This window comes from Microcebus murinus, chromosome 6 (genome assembly GCF_040939455.1).
Source record: "Microcebus murinus isolate Inina chromosome 6, M.murinus_Inina_mat1.0, whole genome shotgun sequence".
Lineage (NCBI taxonomy): Eukaryota > Metazoa > Chordata > Mammalia > Primates > Cheirogaleidae > Microcebus > Microcebus murinus.
In genome coordinates, this window is record NC_134109.1 from 12,045,686 (window position 1) to 12,062,496 (window position 16,811).

Here is a 16,811-nt window from a genome sequence, read left to right on the forward strand (position 1 = left end):
TCCTGATCTATAGCCATCTGGCTCCTGCCTGCCCCTCTTGGATCTTTTTGGAGGATCCCTGGGATGGCGTAGGATTGAGTAGCACTCAACCCAGGGGCTCCGTTCCCTGGACCACAGTGTGAATTGTGCTCTCAGGAGTTGTGCAGGGCGCCGCCAGCTCAACCCTACATGGCAGGCACAATGGATGCAGGATTTCCAAAGCCCTGCAGCAGAAGTGAGCTGATCCCCAGGTGTTCTTACCAAGTCCCACTCCACTCACCCTGCCTGAGAGTCCCCTGGGGGAGCCCTCATGCCGCAGGTCCCGGATGGGCCTTGGTGGAGGGGCCCTGGCACGGGGGTGGTAGACTCTGACGGAGCCTGTGGCCCCTGTCTCCCCAGATGGCCATTGTGTTCAACCAGGAGGGCCTGAGCGCCATCCAGCCCCCCTGCGTGGTCCAGAATTTCATCAACCACAACGCCGTGCTGTACAAGGTGTTTGTGGTCGGCGAGTCCTACACCGTGGTCCAGAGGCCCTCGCTCAAGAACTTCTCCGCGGGCACGTCAGGTAACTGCCTACTCCTTGTGCCATCTCGGGCTGTGCCAGGCCCAGGGGCGCAGCTGGGACGTGGCACCGGCTGTCTGTCCTTCCGCACTTCCCCCACCAGCCTGTGCTGCTTCTGGAGGGGTGGAGGGATGGTCTGAAGGTTAAGACCCGTGTACGGCGGGCATTACAGACAAAGGGGTCCGGGCAGCCAGCGAAAACTCCCTGTTCCCCCAGGTTGCTGTAGGGGCTCCACCCGTCTGAACACCATAGGCTCCAGGAAGCGTCTGGAAGTTTCTTTATTCCCAAGACACTTCCTGGGGACCTACACAATAACCAGGCTCAGAAGGAATGTGCTGGAATGGCAGAGTGTTGATTGGCCCTTCAGGGTGGGAGGGCGGGAGGGAGGGGCCAGACTTGACCACTTTCTCTTGTCTTTGCTGCGTGTCTGTATTTTCCAAGTGGGGAACCCGGGACCAAGCTCAGGTGAATTACCGAGGTGAATCAGCGCCCCATTAGAAGTGGCAGCTGCTGGTCACGAGGACATCCTAGCTGGGGACCTGGGGCAGGTCAAGGGTGGATGCAGCCCCCCCCCAGTGTGCTGCAGCCCCCCACAGGGTGAGGACCTCACCACTGGGGGTGTTCTGAATCAGTGGGTGGTGGTCTCAGCGTCCCTCGGCGTCATGCAGTGTTGTCCTGTGCACGGTGCTGTCCCTGGTGCCCGTGAGACCCCACCGCACCAAGGGGCCTTCCTTTAGCTAGCCACTCACCTCATCACCCGGCCTGGGCCATTCCGAAAACTGACACTAAGTTAAAGGGTTTGCTGGCTGTGGGCTGCTCCAGAAATGTTCTAGTGGCTTCTGAGGCATTTCTAAGGCCTTTGGCCAGTGTCAGTGTCTTTGGACTGAGCACAGCTTTCCAGGGTGAGTCCTTGGAGGACATTTGTTGTCCCGGTGTGGTCTGTCTGAACACGTTGTGTGTTTCTCTCCGCAAGGGAAGCCGCTGTCCCCGGAAGCGCTCAGATACCCGGGCTGCTTCCTTCCCTCTGAGCAGGCAGGCGTGTCTTCTTGACGTGCCCCCCCAGCGCTGCCTGCCACCGCCCTCACCCCACGGCTTGTTTACGCAGCAGCTCTTGAGTGCCATTCAGCTGTTCCGTCTTCCCCTCTCAGCTGTTCTTCCCGTGGATGACACCACACAGAGTGGGCACTCGGGAAACACGTGCACTTTCACGTCCCTTCCCAGGGCAGACGGCCTTCCGGGGTGGTGCTGGGCCTCCCAGACTCGAGGCTGCGTTTTCAGGGTTCGGGGCATCCCCATCCTAACACTGGGCCCAGCCCCCGCCCACCGGGATGCTGGAATGATCTGGTGGTGGGGGTGGTGGGCAAATGTCTGGAGATGTCTTTTTGCCCATAACCGTAGACCACCAAGGGCCATTCTTCCGAACTGGGGGCCAGAAGAGGCTGACAACTCTTTAAAAATCCTTTTTATTATTTTCCTGATTAAAAAAAATATATACATGCTTTAAATCTATGGAAAATATTAAGAGTAGTTGTAGCTTATATCACCTCCCTCCTTCCCTCCCTCCCAGAAATTTCTCGTTTCTTATCCGCACACGGTGTGGCTGGTCTTTGTTTTGTCTCTTTTTCCTGCTGGTTGCCAGATGCGGGCCCAGTTTCCGCCCTGGCGCTGGGGGCCGTAGCGCAGAGCGCAGGCTCGCAACCCGCATCTGTGAGGGTGGGGACTCCTCTCCTGAGTGTCACCTCCTGAGTGCAGGAATGTCACCTCCCGCAGCTGTTTCTAGGTCACCAGGTCCCTGTCAACGCAGACCAGGCCCAAACAGGAGGAAAACACAGCTAAAAAGCAGAAATGTTACATCCACGTGAACTGAGCGACTTTCAGTGTGTCTGTCCCTCCGACCCCGAAGCTGATTCTGTGTCCCCTCCCGGGCACTGTGCCAGGGGACTGGCATGGGTTCTGTGTGTTTTACACACGTGTTTCTTTCTGCATGAGAAGATAATGTGACAGCAACCCTTTAAGCTGGCCCAATTGAGCAGGGGGTCTGGAACTCTGGCCTCTTCCCAGCCCCCACCCCAGCTTCCTGATTCTTGCTGCTCAGGGGGGTGGGGACCCCTCAAATGGGGTTTTTCCAGACCTTGGATGGAGCCAACGACACAGGTCTCCACTCCACAGCTGCCATTGTCTTTGCTTCTCAGGTACACTTTTGCTTTCCATGTGTGACCATCTCTATAACCAGGTGTGTCTTATAGCCGGTGGCATCTTGCAGATGCTTTGGCTGGGACTGCAGTCCAGTTGTCATGGAAGGAGTTGCTTTGGCTTGCACGGCCACCAGGAACACTGTGTTGTCTGCCCGAGGTTCACGTTCCTGGGGAGTATGGTGGGTTTGCTTTTCTTCCAGCCCAGGTCTGTGCAGGTGTCTTCTGTCCCTCTCTCCAGCCTGGGCCTTTCTCCCGTGGGGGTGCATAGAATAGTGATGCCTCTTGGCATATTAGAGCAGGGTCAGCGAACTTTTCTGCAAAAGGCCAGACGGTAGATATTTCCTGCTCGTCACACGTATTTCATGCTGCTTTGTAGATGGTATGTAAATGATGGGCGTGGCTGAGTTCCAGCAAAGCTCTATTTATGAGAGCAGGTGGCCAGGCCTGCAGGCTGCAGTTTGCTCATCTCTACTCTGGATCCTCGTACGATTCAGTGATGCGGCATTTATCGAACCTGCCATGTGCCCCACCTGTGTGAGGTACTCGGGGCCCCATCAGGTACTGGGTAGGCGGCCCAGCTCCCTGCCTTTGTGAGCTTATGTTCTAGTGGGAGAAACAGCACACGAGGGCAGAAATAGTAAAAGGGTCAGTTGTGGCCTGAGATGAGGGGAAATGGAGTGGGTCCCGGGACACCGCTGGGTAAGGGGAGCCGCATGGAAAGGGCAGCCACAGTGGCCCCTCTGCGGAGGTGACATTTGATGGAACTGGAAAGAGACTTGGGAAACCATCTGCAGCACTGGGACATACTCCCCCCCCATGCTCCTCCCGAGACGGCGGGAGATTAAGCCTCTGTCTTCAGAGGTCGAAGATACTGTGTCCCTAGCTTGTGGCCGCACTGCTGAGTCGCTGAGATATTTGGGGGCTAATCTAATCGTGTATTCTTTTAAACCGGTTTTTCTCATCTGTAAGGTGAGAATAAAAAACACACATTACTCCTTTCTTTGCCCTCCTCCCTCCTTTGCAGAAAGTTGGTGGTGGTTCTCCACCGGTGTCGTATGTTTCTTGGGAACAGACTGTATGGGGCCCCCCCACATCCAGGGTGCTCCTGTGAACAAGGGCCTCATACCGAGCTCAGGGAGCAGCGCCGGCCCTGTCTGTTAGAGGGAGCCGGGTGTCGTCGTGGAGCTGGGCACTGGGGCTCTCTCCCTTCTTGCCCATCTCAGCTTCCTGTCGTCTCCTGGGTGACAGGCAGTGGCTGGAGACTGCTCCCATCCCCCACCCCCACCCCTGCTCAGCTGCACGTGGAGAGGAGCGGAGCCTGGGGAGTCCCCCAGTGCCTTGCTGAATAGTCCCGTGGCTGGGCTTCCCAGGTCGGAATCCCCAAGGAGAAAGAGTCCCCTTTGAGATGGCCCAGACTTCTCATCTCACCAGGGGAAGCTGTGGGTGGCATGCTGTGTCCGGTTCAGTGAACACTGGCCAGCCCCTCTGAGTGCCCAGCTCTGTCCCCTCCTGGTACCAGCCCAGCACCCATGTGTTCTCCTTGCAGCTCCTGCAGACTTCCCAGCCTCCCTGGACTCTGCTGTGTCCACCTGCTCTTGGTGGCCCTTCCTTACCCACTAGGCCTGCTCTGCCCCTACTATTGCCCTTGGGGACCCCCAGGGGTATGGGTGAGCTTGTGGGGCTGGGCCAGGCCAAGCTGCAGGAGGAGAATGTGGCAGTGCCTGCTGAAGGCCAGAACACCATCTCAGCTGCTCGAGCCCTGCTCTGGCCCCTGGCCCTTGGGGCTCTGCACGCCCAAAGGCTCACTCTCCTTAGCCATTGGCACCTGGGGGTAGAGCTCAGTGAGGCTGCTTTCGCACAAGTCCTGCAGGGTGTTTATTTTCCCAGGCTCCTCCCCAGGACCGTCTCTCATGCCCCCCGTCTGGACTGGCTCTGGTCGGAGCAGAGGGAGGACTGTCGGGCACACCGGGGCGGCCAGGGGCCTCTGTGCCCCGCTAGCGGGAAGGATGCCAGGTACACCTCAGCGCCTGCCTGCTTGGCTTCCACCCAAATCACCTCCTCGTGCATGATCATTGCAGCGCTGTAGAGTCCTGGAGCTTGGTGGGGGGCAGTTGGCAGCCAGAACAGGTGCCCTCTTGGCCTGGCCCCTGGCACAGTGACCCTCTGCCAGTGCCTTTCTTCCTTGTCATTGTATCCCTGGGTCTGAGGGATGAATACCGTGTCCTGGGGGTGGAACAACAACATCTGCCTTGCAAGGACTCAGGCTGCTGGGGGCTGGCAGCCCAGGACATTCCCGGGCCATTCTCGGGGAGGTCATGGTGTGGTGACAGACAGCCTTTACCGGGACTCAGCCCGAGGCCTATGGTTTGCAGTTCTTGCAGTTGTGTACTCAAGCCCTTCCAAATGCCCGAGAAATGTTTCTGACTGACCGACCAGCTTACCGACCGACCAACCTACCAGCCAACCTTCCATCTCCCCAGGGCGACCTTGGTCTACTCCCCAAGGAGATTTCCGCCCTGGGATGAGCGAATGCACCATCTGCTTACACTTTCAGTGCTCCTGGGATGGGTCTGCCGCGCCAGGTGCCCCCGCAGGTGGGAGGCAGTCTGGAGCCGGGAAGTGTGGAGTGGGGGCTGCCGGTATTTTAGGAGTCTGTGCCAGCTTCCAGAACCACACAGAAATTATCTGTATGCTTTCTGGGATGTATTCTATGGAAGCCCATGTTCTGATTTCCTATTTTTTCCCTAAATCGTTGAGAAACAGCTGAATCGTGTGTATTTTAAGTGCTCACGTGCGGGTGGCAGCCTGTCCATGTGTCTTGTCGCATGTGAGAGTTCCTCGGGCTGGGAGGGGCTTGGAACGTGGGACTCAGTGGCATTGACCAGACCGCTTGACCTGGGGCCTGTGCTGTTTGGGGGTGCAGTGTTCTCACTGCCCCTGTCTCCCAGGATCCTATTTGGTGAGTATCCGTGACTCACTTTGGGAACAGGGCCTCGGGTGAGAGAATGCAAGATGGTAGCAGAGGTAAGTGCATTAAGTTGGTCATTTTTATGTGGCAGGAAAAAGTGCAACCGAGGCCCTGCCCGGCCACACGTCCATCCTCGGGGTGGGGTGCTCAGCTTGCTGGAGCCGGGCTCTGCCAATGGATGCTGAGCCAGAGGCTGCCTGGGCTGGTGCTGCCCCCTGGTGTCAGGTGGTGGAGTCGCGTTCCCTGCCTGGAAGTCTAACTCTGGCTCCTTCCTGTCTTTGCCTTTCAGATCGTGAGTCCATCTTCTTTAACAGCCACAACGTGTCTAAGCCGGAGTCGTCGTCGGTCCTGACCGAGGTACGTCTCTGCACCGTGGCAGCCTGGCCTGGGGCTGCCGGCACCTGGCCTAGGCATGGGGGTGCTGTCGCCCCTGGGGTTGCTGGCCGAGCTCTCCAGCCTGGAGTTGCAGGAAAGACTTTTCCCCCTGCCAGGCGCCCAGGGAGGTGCCAGAGGCCCCCTTCCTCTGGTTGCTTCAGGCCTGGTGCTGTGGCCATCAGAGGCCACTAGTTACCCTGCACGGAAAGTGTTCTGACCCCTCTGCCAGCAGGAGGAAACCCTCGCCCCGTGAGGGCTGTGAGAGCTGCTTTCTGGTCTGCCTTTCCCCTGATTTTAACAGAGGGCTGGAGGCAGCACCACCTCAGCCCTCCTTTGTCTGTCCTTGTCCACGTGAGCCCAGCAGGCCTCTTACAAGCCTGCCTGTGCTGCTGCGGCCTGGGCGTGGGTGGTGGGCACCTCGCCGGTGTTCGGTGAGCATCACCACGTGTGGCGTGGCGTTGTAGCCAGGCCTCGCAGTGGAGGCTAATTAGGAGACCGGTGCTCAGAGAGGTTCACTGCCTTCTCTAGGTTCACAGGCTTTCATGTAGGGGCAGAGCTGGCATTTGATCCCAGATCCGTCTGATTCTAAAGCTGGATCGTGCAGGAATGTAGGACTTCTTACCTCACCGGTGATTCCCGAGCAACTGTCTCTAAAGCAGACAGTTAGAAGTGGCCTTAGGGCCACCCTCTGCCATTTCCCCAGGCGAGCTGACGGCCTCTGCAGCCACTTCCCTGGACTTGGAGCCCCCTGCCAGGACTGCTGCTCCCAAGCTTGTGTCCATTCTGGCTCTTCCGGGAGGCTTCGCTGTGTCCTCCTCCCTGTCCTGGGCGGCCTCGCCAGCCAGAGCCACAGCCACAGCAGTCCCCTCGCCCAGCCTCAGCCCTCTGAGCCCCTCGTCGAGGCCCACGCTCGCCTCGTGCTGCTGCCCAGGCCAGGCGGCCCGTCCCTGTTGCCCGTGTCCTGGTGCCGCTGAGGGGCCAGCTGTGTGCTGAGGGTCGGGCAGAGCACAGGCATGGACAGGGACCTGGAGGGAACACCACCGGCCCCAAGGTGTCGATGGATGCCCCTCAGGAGCAAGTCAGGAGAACTCTGGAACAACCGATTTCAAACGGAACCTCCCCATGCCTGGCTGTGCACCCCGTGAGGTGTACGTGGGTGTTCTGTGCACGAAGAGGTTTCCTCCTAAGCTTCAGACTCTTCGGGGCTTCTTCCCTGCAGGGTTCTCAGGGCCTTGCCCAGCCGCCGTGGCGGAGGGGTCGGCAATCACACCCCTCGCACAGCGTGGGGTGCCAGCAGTGGGCCTGCTCACCGGTGCCAGCAGGACACTGTGAGGGCCGTGAACAGAGTGAGCCGCCCGGAAGTCACTCTCTTGGATTATCTCCTGTTGACTGCTTGGCCTCAGTTTCCCCATCTATAAAATGGGAAGGGGGTGGCCTAGAGACTCTGCAAGGCTCTGCCCTCCACCTCTAAGGGCTGCAGTTATCTCCTCCTTCCCCTTGGCACACGGCTGCTAATCAGGAATCTGCCAGGACTGACAACTGTTAAAAACAGAAAAGGGAAACGCCTTTTCCACTCGTCCCGCCCGCAGGCCGGGTGGCCTGACACAGCCAGCTCTGTTCCCAGGTACGGGAACACGCTTCTTACTCATCCACTCACCTTCTGCCCATTGGGGCTCCTCCAGTCCCCAACTTGGCCTTCCTGGGCGCCCTGTGCCGGCCCCCTGCTGTGACCTTGATGCCGCCCTCGCTCCCGAGCCAGACACCCCAAGGGTGGACCCAGCCCCGCCCCAACTCACAGGCCCCGAACACCGTTTACTCTTAGGAAGCCAGCATAGGGTATTGAGCGAGAGCAGGGACTCTGGCAGGATGCCTGGGGTCCCACCAAGCTAAGGCTGCTCACGTCACCTCTCTGAGCCTCGGTTTCCTCATCCTGCCCCAGAGGGCGTCCGTGGGATTCGGTGAGTTCCTGGGCGAAACATGCCACCAGTATGCCCGGTGTGCGGTGGCACTTGGTGTCAGCAGTGCCCAGAGGCGAAGGCGCTCAGGGTCCACTTGAGCACCTTCCCAGCCGCCGTCGCCTCCTGGTTTCCTAGGACATCGTCCCAGCATGTGTGTAGGATCCACCGGCAGGATGTTCAAGCCTTTGTCTTGTCCTAGGGTGGCTGTTTGGTTTGAGATAATCAAGCGGCTTCAGGAGGGTTTGCGAGATTCCTTAGCGGAGCTGAGAGTGCCTTTACGAACAGCGTGTCATGAGATGCTGTGACGGGCAGCGAGCCGTCCTGCTGCCACACCCTGCGCGGTGAACCCCGGGCGTCAGCTCCTTAGTCCTCACCAGAATCTCGCCGCAGAGGTATTTTTATTGCCCCGTTTATTGGGGTGAGAAAATAAGGCCCAGAAGGGTTACAGTGTGGCCTGGGGCACGCAGTGCGGACAGGACAATGCCTGTCTACCCTAAGTGGGCAGTGCCTACAGCGGCCGGGCCACCTGTGCTGATTAGAAAGCGTTCCCCCCAGCGAGACATCAGGGGTGTGGGCCAGAGGGCCCCGCCCACTCTGCTGAGCTGGTGCCCGGGCGTGTGTCCCTGCTCAGCACCTGTCTGGAGGTTCCTGGTGGTCCCCCTCTGTTTGTGTGCAGGGGGGTCCCCAGCCCTCCTGACCCAGCTTCACTTTTTTAAGTTGAGGTGGAATTCACATACATAAAATTGACCATCCTAAAGTGGACGGTTCAGTGGTATTCAGAACACGCGCGGTGTTTTCCAGCCACCACTTCTGTCTAGTTCCAAGACATTTCATCACCTGGAAGAAAACCCCGTGCCTGTGGCATTCCCATTGCCCCAGCCCCCGGCACCCCCTGAGCTGGGTTCTGTCTCTTTGGCCATACCTATTCTGGATGTTTCATGTGAATGGAATCATGCAGTGCGTGGCCTTTCGTGTCTGGGTTCCTTCGCTCGGCATGATGTGTTCAAAGCTCACCCACATTGTAGCATATGCAGAATTTCATTCCTTCCCAAGGCTGAGCGATATTCCGTTGTGTGGATAGACCACAACTTGTTTATCCATCTGTCTTGATGGGCAGTCGTCGTTCTCACCGATTGGCTTCCGTGAACAGACAGAGCTGCGGTGAACGTGGGGGGCAAGCATGTGTCTGAGTCGTGTTTACATCTCACGGGTGTGGACCTAGGACTGGGATTGCCAGGTGAAATGGCAATTTTTGTTTAATTTTTTGACCCAGCTTCACTCTGACCTTCCACGGACCAGTCACCTCTCTCCACCCCTCCTCCCCTTTGGCCCCTACGCCCACAGCCCCAGAACTCCGGTATTTATCGAGCACCTACTGTGTGGGCGCTGACTTGAAGATGACACGGCACAGTCCCTGCCGTAGAGTCCAGCTGCAGCCCCTCCTCCTGGCCAGGCCTGTGCTTGCCCACCATGTCAACAACCTGGGGTGGAGGCTTGTTGGTCCCATTTTACAGATGAGCAGACTGAAACACAGAGGCTGAGTGCTTTTCCCTGAGTTTATGGAGCTAGGAAGTCGCTGCAGGATTTGAATCCACATCTCCCTAACTCCGGAATCCTTCCCAGTGCAATTCCTTCCACTTCCTCTCCGGCCCTGGCTGGGGGCTAAGCCTGAGCATGTGAAGATGTGTGTGCCAGTTCCAGGCCAGTGGTGACTAGAGCAGGAATTGAGCAGGGTGCGGGGAGTCCAGGGCTGAGTGGGTGGGAGAACTGCGGGCTGGGACAGCCCATCAGCCCTTTGGAAGCTTTGCGGAAAACTGAACTTGGATCCCAGGGGTCAGGCGGGAGCAGCGGAGCAGCCTCTTTGGGGAAACCAATGTTTCGTGGGATGTGAGTTAGTTTGGAGACACCATAGTTGGCCACTTGTTGGGGAGGAAGATGGCGTGTCTGGCCCAGAGCCCTTGACCCCATGCCCCGAGGCTCTCTGCAATGCTGGGCAAGTGAGGTGCTTATCAGAACACCCCTCTGCCCTGACCCTGCACCCCAGCCTCTCCCACTTGTCTCCTGCAGCTTCTGCCTCCCACCTTTGCCTCTGCTGGGCTCTCCCTTCTCCCACCCTGACCACGGCCCAGACCCTCCTGCCTGCAAGGTCCGGCTCCAGTGCTGTCTGCCGGGGCCGCAACAGACTCCCCGAGTCCTTCCTCCCTGCTGAGAGGGCTGGGTCTTAGAGGCTGAAAAGTAGGAGTCTAAATCTAGCCCTGTGCTTTTGAGCCGTGTGACCCTGGAGCAGCCGCCAACCTCCCTGAGTCTCAGTCCCTGTGTCAGAGGCGCTGACGCGACACTGGCCTTCCAGGGGGCCTGGGGGGAGATCGCGTCGCACTCCTAGCGCCTCGGGCAGAGCTTCCTGCGGCAGGACCAACCTGTCTGTCCTGCCGCCTGGCCGGGAGGACGCCGGGCCTCGTGGCGGGGTCTGTGTGCGGTGTCGCCTGAGCCGCCTCTGCCCACAGCCTGACCTCCCTGTCTGTCGGCAGCTGGACAAGATCGAGGGCGTGTTCGAGCGGCCGAGCGACGAGGTCATCCGGGAGCTCTCGCGGGCCCTTCGGCAGGCGCTGGGCGTGTCGCTCTTCGGCATCGACATCATCATCAACAACCAGACGGGGCAGCACGCCGTCATCGACATCAACGCCTTTCCAGGTGAGGAGACCAGTGTCCCCGGTGACGGCAGCCGGGCCTCCTGAAAGCCAGCTGCATCCCTCCCGTGGGGTCTGGGGCGAGTGCAGCCCTGCCGGGCCCCACCCGCACGTGTGAGCTGTGGTCGCGGGCTGTGGCAGGGAGCCAGGATGTCCGTGCGTCCAGCCCGGCGAGCTCGCAGGGCGTGAGAGGGCCTGCGACATACACATTCTTCCGCCTCTTCTCTCACCCCTGCGCCATCACCGGCATCAGCCTTTGTTGGCCAAACTCTCCATCCCTTTGGCCTTTTCGGGTTTAAGGAACTAGAAGGACCTTGAAGGGAATACGACCCCCCTTCCCAAGTTGACATGTAGGGAAACTGAGGCCCCCAGAGAGGAAGAAGCTGTCCTAGGCCCCACAGTGCGTTGGTGGCAGAGCCAGAGACCCGCAGGCACGGCCTCCTTCCACTGCGCTGAGTGGTTGTGCTGGGGACAGGCTTGGGAGGGGTCCCCATGCAGTGGCACCTGATTCCTGCTCCCTGCCGGGGCCCCAGGAACCCGCTGGCACAGAGCCAGATCTCAGCAGCGGGAGACGGCACCATAAGCCCTGACGCGGGTCTGTCAGGCGACAGTGGTGGCGTCTGCAGCCGCTGCTCACCAGCCCGAGTGCTGCACCCGAGACATGGGGTCTCGACAGCGGGTCACCTCCCACAGCAGCGTGGAGGCCAGGGCCGGCCCCGCATCACACGTGCCCAGAACAGAGCTCCAGCGCTCGTTCCACGGCCGTCTGCGCCCCGAGAGGCATCTTCCTCCCTTTTGTTCTTGATTCCAACCTTGACTGAGTACCAGAGACTGCACCTGGCAGGTGGGGACTGCTTGGGGGCATGTGCAGCTCACAGGCCCCACGCAGAGGCTGGGTGCGTGACACACGTGTCCCCTCCGCTCCTCAGAGAGTGTTCAAGGCAGTGTAGTCACCACGCCTCACAGCCGATGACGCAGAGCCCACTGGCTCCTTCTGCTGTTCATTCAAGGGCTGAGCGTGAGCTCGGCTGCCCAGGCCCTGCCCTTGGAGAGCTCTGGCCCTAGTTGGGAGGAGCCAGAGAATAAAATGGGTTACCAGGGGCTCCTGCAAGAGGCAGTGACACTGGAGCCGGGCCCAGCGGGAAGGGGAGGGGCCCTTGCTGGGGATGGAGTGGTGGCTCCCGGGCTATGGGGCTCTGTGGCTATAGTGGGTGCAGCTGGGGGGCAGGAGGGTGGCGGCACAGAGGGACCTCCTGTGACCAGCTGAGGACGCTGGGTCCCACCCTGGGCGAGGTGAGGTCTGCGTCCATGGACAGGCCAGACCTGTGGGACAGTCATCTATTTTTCTCCAGTCCCCAGGTGTAGCATGGAGGGAGCTGTGGGTTCAGCCGGAGGTGGGGTTCCATGTGTGGTGTGGGAATGGGGGCGCAGGGGAGCAAGGAGCATTGAGAACCGTCAGAACAACGAACCTGGGGCCCTAAACCACGTGGGGGTGGCACAGTGAAAGGGTGGCAGTGGCAGCAGGCTGGAGGGTCACATGGGAGGGGGGAAGCTTAGTCCCTGAGCAGGGCTGTTCCCTCCCGACACAAACACCTATGTGGAGCAGGGCCCGAGGGTGATCTGGGGTGCGGAGGAGGATGGGGAGGCTTCTTCCAGGGAAGCCAAGAGAAGGGCCACCCAAATGGGGCCGGGCATCCAGGGGGCTCAGGCTGAGCCCAGGGGTGCTGGTGAGGCCGATGCTGCGAGGGGAGGCCCGGGGCGTGTGTGTCGGCCGGCCCATGCAGGGAGGAGACGCGTCTGGGAGGCAGCTTGGTTTGCCAGCCTTGGTTACAGCACTGTCGGGGCCAAGCAGAGGGCTGGGCCTGGTCCTCTTGCTGGTCCCATAGGAGGCCGCCTCGGGGCCACAGGTGTGCAGCAGCACCTGCACTCTGGGAATAGCAGCACAAGTGTTGGGGCCGCCTCTGTGAGCCAGGCCTGCTCCGAGGGCTGAGCTGCCGCTGCTGGCGGGTGTTGTCCTCACAACAGTGGTGTGGGAAGGGCTGCTGGTGAACCTCTGCTCACCGATGAGGATGTGAGGCTGGGAGTCCAGTGCCCTGTCCAGGGTCACACAGAGCAGAGTGGGGCCCCGACCCTCAGCACCAGCTGCAGGCTCCAATTCTTTACTGTCTGTGATGGCACAAGCCACCTCATTTTGCAGCCTCAGTGTTCACTTCTGCATAGTGGGAACAAACTCCCACCCCGTAGACAGGAGGTGGTGTTTGCACAGTCCTGGCTCAGAGGAGGCCCCTGCCCTGCTAGTTCATTCCTCAATCTGCTGCCCCAGGCCGACGGACACCAGCCTTCCCCTGGCCGTGCAGTGGTGGCGGCCTCCACACCCCCCAGAAAGCACACGCCCCGCTGGGGCCTCGGGCCGTGTCTGGGGACGCGGCAGGGTGGTTGCTTAGGAATGGCTTCCTCCTCCCTGGCGCTGACGGGGTGGAGCGCAGCACCTCCCCTGCCACGTCTCCCCAGGCACCTGGTGGCTGCGCCCGTGGGCCCCGGGGCTCAGGCCGGGCTCTGCCCTACCTTCCACCCCCACCCCAGGGCCGCCGTCCTACAAAGGGGCACCTGGCGCTAGGTGGTAGTCAAGGCACAGACAGGCCCATGGGGCCTGGTTCAGGTCTAGCACTGCCACGCGGGAGCTTTGTGACACTCGGCAGCCATGCCGTCTGTGAGACGGGGACGGAGCCGTGAAGACCAAGCGGGGGACTGTGGTGTGATCACAGGGAGGCACACGTGCCATCTCGTGTAGCCATCTTTATTCTCACTGTGGGCACCCCGCTCGGACTTGGGCTCCCTGAAACCACAGCAGCTGTTTGCCAAATGGCTGAGGGTGTGGATGGACCCGCCAGCCTCGCCCCGGGCACGCCCTGCAGGGCTTTTCCGTAGGCGAGGAAGGGTGCCACGTCTGCCCTGCGTTCCCACCCCCACTTCCTCTGCTGGCTGTGAACGTCATCACATGGGAGGTGCAAGGTTGCAGTAACCTCCCGACCCCCCACGTTGGCTCAGGCAGGTGGGGGCACTCACCCTGTGTCGAGTCTCTTTTGGAGCAGTTTGCTGGGCGTCAGCAAAGCCTCACGCTGCATCCCGGCCACCTGCTGGCGAGCTCCCAAGGATTCTGCCGCCATTTGTGTCTGCTGGGGAGCATTCCCCCTGGCAGGCCCCACGGCCAACACCCTGGTCAGGGGCCCTGTGTTCCGGTAACAGTGGGGCCTTGTCGCAGGCCTTGGCCCTGTGGGTGGTGCCCAGCGCCTCTGCCCCAGGACCTTGAACCTTAGCGTGGGGCACAGGCGGCCTCCCTGCAGGTATTGGGGGCGAGAGGGGCAAGCAGCTGCTGGTGGAGCAGGCAATGCCCAAGTCCCAGCCCTCCCAGTGGTGGCTTCCACAGCCTCTGTCCCAGCGGTGGTGTCATCCTCTGTCCGAGTGGTGGTGACTTCCTCTGTCCGAGCGGCGGTGTCTTCCTCTGTCCGAGCGGCGGTGTCTTCCTCTGTCCGAGCGGCGGTGTCTTCCTCTGTCCGAGCGGCGGTGTCTTCCTCTGTCCGAGTGGTGGTGTCTTCCTCGGTTTGCAGACCCGGGGCAGAGGCTCAGGATGGATGCCGTCTCCAGGACTCAGCCGGGGCCAGGCTTGGCTGGGTCATATGGAGTCCAGGGTGTCTATTATTCAGAGCATGTGGAGCGGGCTTGGCACTGCTACTCCAGCATGCCAGTGTCCCCCACCCGAGTACTGGCTCTTACCTCGGTGGGTGGGAGGGACGATGGGGCCGTGTCTGAGAGGGTTAGGGTCACTGGGTGCTGCTGGGGGCAGCCAAAGGTGAGGGACCAGCCCTTGGGGCCACGTGTGCGCAGTTGTGAGTGCAGGCCGTGTGGCATCCCACAGCCCGCCTGTCCACCGAGCCCTCGTGTGCCGTGTGAATGGGATCCTGAGAGCGACCCTCGCGGGAGCCCACTGCTTCCGCTTCCTCCTGCCCACGACACCCCGTAGCGGCCCGTAACGCCCCGTGCTGTCTGTCTCTCCCACCAGGCTACGAGGGCGTGAGCGAGTTCTTCACAGACCTCCTGAACCACATCGCAACCATCCTGCAGGGCCAGAGCGCAGCCACGGCAGCCGCAGGGGACGTGGCCCCACCGAGGCACAGCAAGGCCCTGGTCGAGCCGGCGGGCGGCCTGGCCGGCGAGCGGACGTGCAGCGCCAGCCCCGGCTGCTGCGGCAGCATGGCGGGCGAGGAGGCGCCTTGGAAGGCCGAGGCCGACGCGGGGGGCACCGCCAAGCTGCCGCACCAGAGACTCGGCTGCACGGCGGGCATGTCGCCCAGCTTCCAGCAGCACTGCGCGGCCTCCCTGGCCACCAAGGCCTCCTCCCAGTAGCCGCGGAGCCGGGACCCAGAGGGGCGGCGCGGGGCACACCCGCCGGGCAAGCAGCTGCTACTAAGAGTTCCCAACGATCTGATTCTTTTTCTTAATTTTTAACCTGATTTTCTGATGTCATGATCTAAACGAGGGGTGGGGGAAGATGGAGAAGAACAACACGTGGTCCAGCCTTGCAGAGAAGGAGCGTCCCGCCCGATTCCTGCAGCTCAGGTCTCCCCACTGCGTTTACACGCTCGTGTTCTCAACACTAGGTCTGGGTGTGCGGTGTTCCCGTGTGCGTGTGGTTGCCGTGCCAGCGTGTGTGCGCAGCCATGTCTGTCGGTCTCCGTGGCCGCTGGGGACCCTGGAGGGGCCTGGCCAGGCTGTTGTGGCTGAGGAGCGCGAGTGAGCAGTACCCCCAGGACTCCCGCACCCAGACCCGCCCCTTCCTTGTGTCCCTCAGCTGGTCTCCTGCTCTGTGAGCCCCACCCCGCCAGGTGTGCAGCTCGCCCACCCGTCCTCCCTCCCGAGAGCCCCTGGGGGGCTGGGCCGGCCGTGCTGCACCTGCTGTGACGGGAAAGGGGCTTCCCGTGGGCGGGGGCCTGGCTGTTGCCGCTCTTCACGCCCCAGCGCACCCTGCACGGGGCCTCCTGCCCCGGCCCTGCGCTTCCTCACCCCTGACCCCAGAAAGGAGGCGGCCTGCGTGGGGCCTGGGCCGATTCCACACCTGTGCCAAGGATTTGTGCTGTGACTTGGGGCAAATCATTCCGAGAGTCTTCGGGCCTTCGTCTCCTGGTCGCTGGTGGGCATTTGGGCCCCGGGAACCCTGAAGTGCTCTGACCCTGGCTGCGCCCCGCTTCTCCACGAGGTCATCCAGTGAGGACGGGCACGGAGCCTCTGCTTGGCGCTGGAGGGATTGGGGGCCTCTTTCCTGGCAGGGGAGGCCACCCGTACAGTTCACTCCTGTTCACACTGGCCCGTCCCCCCACCCAGCAGGCCCCGAGCACTGAGCCAGCCAGGTACCAGGGGGCTGCCCCTCCCACACTGTGGGCTGTCCCGTCGCCATGGCAGCAAAGCCCCGGCTCCCCCCATCTGACCCCGGGTTCTGGGCGGCCCAGCAGCCTCCTCCATGGGGAGCAGATGGGGACGCTGGGTGCGGTGCATAGGTGCCCTGAGCATGGTTTTGAGTCTTAAACTACCAGTTCACTTTGAAAAAGAAACAGCTTCTGGGCTGTCCTGTGGCGTCCGGTGAGACAGGACACCGGAGGGAGAGCGGTGCCCCAGAGAGGCTGCCGCCTGGCCGAGCGGGCCGTGGGGCGCCCCCTTTGAGAAAAGAGGGCTGGGCCCGGTGCGGACGGGCCGTCAGACCTGCCCAGCTCTTTTGGAAACGGGGGGGGGGGGGGGGGGGGGGGGGGAGGGGGGGCAGACGACCAACCACGTTTACAGGATTCGAGTGTTGAGCCCCGACTGATGTCTGCGCCGCCTTTCCCAGTTCGAGCCCGGCCAGGGAGCGGGAGAGCGCGGCCGGCCTCTCGCACTGCTTCGTCTCCAAATAAACTACTGAATCAAACTGCATTTCACACACGTGTTTACAGAGTGTCGCTCGAGTTTGTTATGTCTTTCTCCCAGTCCCTAAAAGATGTTTAATAAAACAGCTTTACCTTTTAAAAATAAAATGCCACTCCCGAATTGCCTCAGACT

The 16,811-nt window shown here is 61.1% G+C and overlaps 1 protein-coding gene across 2 annotated transcripts in view; it reads left to right on the top strand.

Annotated features, from left to right (window-relative positions):
• The window catches only part of ITPK1 (inositol-tetrakisphosphate 1-kinase), a 164,222-nt gene extending 147,720 nt beyond the window's left edge, over positions 1–16,502 (top strand). The window contains exons 8-12 of one of the 2 annotated variants that reach the window (XM_012738580.3): positions 379–544; positions 4,624–4,749; positions 5,994–6,061; positions 10,566–10,728; positions 14,785–16,502. In XM_012738580.3, coding sequence (XP_012594034.1) covers positions 379–544; positions 4,624–4,749; positions 5,994–6,061; positions 10,566–10,728; positions 14,785–15,128 — 867 coding nt within the window. In that variant the 3' untranslated portion in view covers positions 15,129–16,502. The remainder of the gene's footprint in view (positions 1–378; positions 545–4,623; positions 4,750–5,993; positions 6,062–10,565; positions 10,729–14,784) is intronic. The other variant, XM_012738582.3, reaches the window with a different exon arrangement.
• Positions 16,503–16,811: the final 309 nt, after the last annotated feature.